General features: G+C 44.1%; 1 protein-coding gene across 1 annotated transcript in view; it reads left to right on the top strand.

Moving 5' to 3' along the window:
• Positions 1-4,974, top strand: part of MAMLD1 (mastermind-like domain containing 1) — a gene marked incomplete at its 5' end in the record, with an annotated part of 34,206 nt that overhangs the window by 759 nt on the left and 28,473 nt on the right. The window contains 2 exon segments of the mRNA XM_009872965.1: positions 4-502; positions 716-933. Coding sequence (XP_009871267.1) covers positions 4-502; positions 716-933 — 717 coding nt within the window.

Below are 4,974 nucleotides of genomic sequence, written 5' to 3' on the forward strand. Positions count from 1 at the left end.
CAGCAGCTAAAGCAGCTGGCAGCTAGCAAGCAGGTATCTACTACTAAGCAACAAGTACAGGCTCCCAGCTGGCCAACTATGTCTCCTCCTGGTCTCTCTCCGCCGTATAGAGCAGGGTCATCCCCACACCATCAACCTTTCAGTCCTCAAAATGTTATGGTATCTGGCATGCCTGCTAATAATTTACCAGGAAACAACATTCAGAGTCCTCAAAACACTCTGCTTTCAAGCATGACTTCCAGCAGCACCCCATCCAATGGCCCCTCTCCTCCGTACGGGTCTGAGAAGCTCTCCAGTCCAGCTCTGAACCAGCAGCCCTTCAGCCCTCAGAGCTCCATGCTTCCCACCCTGACAGCAGCCAGCTTGCCAGCCAACAACATCAAAAGTCCACAGAACAACTTGGTTGCCAGCATGGCCTCCACAAATACTGGACCTTCTCCACCATACCGGCCAGAAAAACTGTCAAGCCCAGCTCTCCATCAACAGCCCTTCAGTCCTCAAGGTACATTAATCTCTAACATCACTCCTACTAGCAACCCCACAAGTATACAGAGCTCGCTTTTTAAATCAATGACTACAAACCAGTCCAAAAACATGAACATCATTATGCAGCAGCCATCCAGTAGTTTACAGACAGGTCTGGTGAATGAGAGCCCTGTTAGCCAAGACCAGTTCTCTTTCAATAACACCAAACCACTGTCTCACTTTGCCTCAGAGTCAGCTACTCAAAAGATGTCACCTCTGACAGCAGGACAAGGGCAGCAGTCTCTCATTCACTATCTCCAGCAGCAGCAGCAGCAGCCTGCCGCCGCGCAGCAGTCCCAGCAGACCAGCAGCAGCCAGTTTCTCCAGCAGCAGTTCCGACAGCTCATGCAGCCACATCGGGTGCAGAGACACATGCAGCCTGCCACGGTGCCGTCTCAGAGCAGACAGGTGAGAACGTCTCTTCTGCCTTATAGGGCTTCTGTGAAAATCCTGAGTCGTTTATTTTTGTATTTTTCACTTTTTGTTTTGAATGCAACGTCGCTAAACTTCTGGGGTGTGTGCACCGTGTACATGGACGAGGCAATAGCAATATTCTGGTGGTTAAATTAGAACAACTTCATTTTTCAATTGAAATGTACTGTAATTCCATCATGCATTTTCTTTTCTAGCCCAATGGAGAACTTTGTGTTATTAGGCAAAACACATTTCATACCACTGAAATGAATTATCTTACATGTGTTGGTGGTATTCTTATTTAGCTGGTATTGTAAGCTCTGGAGATGTTCCCATAGCATGCTTCCTATTTTGCTTTCAGTGGGAATATCTTTTATTTTTTCTTTGTGCCCTTCAACAAATTCATCTCTGTGTTATGCTTATGAGGCTTATGGTCTGGTGGGGTGAGAAATGAAGTTGAAATGAGTCCTTTATGGGCAGCAGGTCAAACAGTACAGTTCCCGGAGAGCAAAGAAGCAAACTTGAAATACCTGTTACTAGCATTTGCCAGAAGCAATGCCCTGCTTTGGATGAGGGCCATTCCCTACCCTTTGTTGATCTTAGATATCAACCGAGCTGCTAAATGCAAAAATGCAGCTGGCAGGAGAGAGACATAGCCCGGATTTCTCTTCAGCAAACTTCTCCCTGAGACTCCAGGAGAGGTGGGAAGCACTGTATGCTGCTACCCCAGATGAGAGATTTACTGTGAACAGGGACTTCAGGGCAAGGAAGGGTTTGGGGACACAATCTGAGAGCAGCCTGGTGTGAGGAATAAATAGCTATATTTTCGTTAGGATGAATAGTAGGAAATGTTGACCCTCCCCACCAAAGCCAAGTACCTTGTTGAGCTGAACCAACACTTTGGAAGCAGAATCCTTCCAGTTGCTTAGCTCTGCGTACAGGTACTCCATCAGCTCCTTGTGAAGGATTGAAACTCTTCTCACCCAGCAAACCAGAGATGGTTCTTTGAAACTCTGCTAGGGTTTGCTTGAGAGCATGGTCCTGAGCTGGGGAATACACTCCACAGCCTGAGTTTCTTTGCTTTTCTTCCCTGCTAGGTGATTGGTTCTTATAGATGTGGATTTTCTCAGTGTAGATGACTTAGTGTAACCTTGTCCTGTGACAGCAATGAGAAATAAGGGGTTAGTTACTAATTTTCAGGTTCATAGTGGTCAATCGGTGAGGTGCGTTTCCATTGTGCCACTTCAGGATCAAGTCATTCTTTTCCACACTCAGTATTCTCTTGTTTCAATACAGCAGCTTAAAACAGACAGCTGAGAAGGACCTGGTGACTTGCTGAATTTGCTTATCCAAACATAGAACATGTAATGATATGGCATATATAGTTCAATTTAAAGGGTTATTGATGTAAGGTCCCTAATGCAACAAAGCCCTGAAGCAATTACGTTGCTTCAAGCATGACAGGACCCTGTTTGTGTTCAGTGGGACTCAAGTTAAACACAAAGTAGAAGATCTTGCTGGCTTGGGATCTAGGAGTGTGGATGGACAGATGATTGAAAGCGAGTTGCTGCAGCTTCATGAATTACTGCCCATCACGCGTTTTACTCTGGAGGCAGTGTGGGTGAAGAGTAGTGTTTTACTAAATCCTGGATGATGGCTAGTAAGTTGGTAACTGCCGTAACACAACTGCGTTTGATCATAAGTCCATAACCTTTGAGCGCTTTTTTTTCCTCTGGCTCTGCTGCTGGGTGTGTGGAATTGCCACATTCCTGTTGGATTCCTGAGGTTTCCTGTGCACTAGCTTTCTTTTTCACACTTTTGTCTTACACCTCTGAACCCCCTACAAAAAAAAAAGAGAAAAAAAATTCCTGCAGTGAGTCTCTTTAATTGGACAAAATAACCCCTCTTCCACCAACTTTCCTATGCTGCATTTTTAGCTGATTCTTACTGTCAGAGAGAGAGTTGTTGTAATTTGCTTTCTATCAGTAAAGATCAAGGACAGTTAAGACAATGATTATAGGTGATGAGCATTTTACATTTTCAGACCAGTTAGGTAAGCTTATGGTGCCTCCCTCGTTTTACAAGTAAGACTTATTACAATAATTATACACCAAATTACAGTGCTTCAGCTTTACAGTCTGTTGAGCTGCCGAAGAAAGATGGTGGATGTTCAGGAGTGAAATATTTTGTTAGGTTTTGATAACTTTACTCCAAATCTCATAGAAGAAAATGTATCCTGAGTGCTGAATTAAAGGAAAAATTACATGGAAAAAATAATCTAGGTAGGAAACCATAAAATTTGGGGATACTTGCTAGGTTTTTTTGAATCTACCACATAGATCTATTATTTGTCTGCAATAGATTTTTTATTTACTTTGAGACATTGATACTGAAATTCTGAACCCAGCCTGCTGTGCACCAGTTTACTCCCTTATAAGCAAAGTAGCTCCAGTGGCTGTGGTTTTGATTTCCAGCAGCATACCTGGAGCTGAATTTGAGCTCTGCAGAATCTCGGTGCCAGTTTTCTCCTGAGGCAGGTGATGAATAGGACTTCTCAACCATAGAGCAGTTGTTTCATTAAAAGGCAAAATGTTAAAAGATTCAGAAGGCAGGGCAAGACAACTTCTGCTTCTTCAAAAATCTGTAACCTTCTGGTGGGAGATTGCCTTGCTTAACCTCATTCACAGATATTTGCCCAAATTAAAATAACAGCATTCCCTGGAATGTTGTTTAGCGTTGAAAAGTCACCCCCTTACTTTGTGTGTGTGTATTTGTAAATGTGACTAAAATTTGTAAAAAGAAGGCATAGTACTCTCTTCTTTTGAGCAAGAGGTGCAGCTTTGTACAGAAGAGGAATGTGGATGGTGGCCAGTTGGAGGGGGAACAATAAACCATGAAATTTGATGCTTGTAGCAGGCAGAGCAACACGGAGGAGAGAGCAGCAGCAGCGACATAGACCCAGGGTGAGATTTTCCCTGTTGGTTTAGCGCGTGTTAAAGCAAAGACTCCGCATTCCCAAAAGCTGGCTTACTGCTGGTGCCTCACAGCTATACCATTTTTATGCTTAATGATATATCTCTTAAGGGTGTAATCAGTCTGCACCCCAGATCCCGAATTGCCTGGACAACTGGTAAATCTGATAAGGGCTAATCTTTTCCCATCTGAAGCACTATGTCTTTATTGTTGAGCCTTGACGGGTATTGATTGAGGCACCGACAGTTTGCCTGGTGCGATATTGCAAAGCCGGGCAGTGCTAACATTGCTCTTGTGCAGGTTTTCATTTTACTCATGTAGGGCTGATGCTTGCTGAGTGAAATTACACTCAAAGGTCTGGACTCATAAATCCACAATATAAAGATGGTAGTAAATGCCAGAGAGTCAAAGATAGTCTCCGGAACTATGACACACTGATTTCTGCGCTTAAGCTCAGCCACTTGACTTTTTTGGCTGTTTCTGGGTGCGTGAAAAGCTGCATTTGCCCAGGCAGGTTGAATATTTGGGCATCTCCCTGATTTTCATGCCTAAATACAGTTTGTACTTCCAGATCTCCTACTCTGACATGTCAGATATGTCAGGCCCAATTCTGCCTTCAGCAACGCTGATACAACATCGCGGCTTCCAGGGGAGCTCCTCTTCTCCCACCCATATAAGAACAGACAAAGGTCTTGGCAAAGGGAAAAGAGGTTTCCCTGAAGGCAGGAAAATGAGCCGGTCATCTTTACAGTTAAAGTCAGGCTGGAAATAAAAAAAAACAAACAAGCAAACCAGAAACAAAACCAACTTTGGGTGGCCATTATTTTTCCAAGCCCAAGTCTGCCTGAGTTAAAATTCGAGATTCTCGGGGAGGACGGCAGTGTTGCCCACTGCACTGTGTGTACAATGTTGGAAACCAAAAGGCAGCTTAAAAGGTTGTTTTGTTGGGAGGATGTCGCTAATAAATAGCCATTGTTTTAGGTGGGACGCTCTGCGCATTTCTGAGCTCCATTTGCGCTGTAGGAGCCAAACGTGCTATTCTTAGAGCTCTCCACATTCCTG

This window comes from Apaloderma vittatum, unplaced genomic scaffold (genome assembly GCF_000703405.1).
Source record: "Apaloderma vittatum isolate BGI_N311 unplaced genomic scaffold, ASM70340v1 scaffold6407, whole genome shotgun sequence".
Classification (NCBI taxonomy): domain Eukaryota; kingdom Metazoa; phylum Chordata; class Aves; order Trogoniformes; family Trogonidae; genus Apaloderma; species Apaloderma vittatum.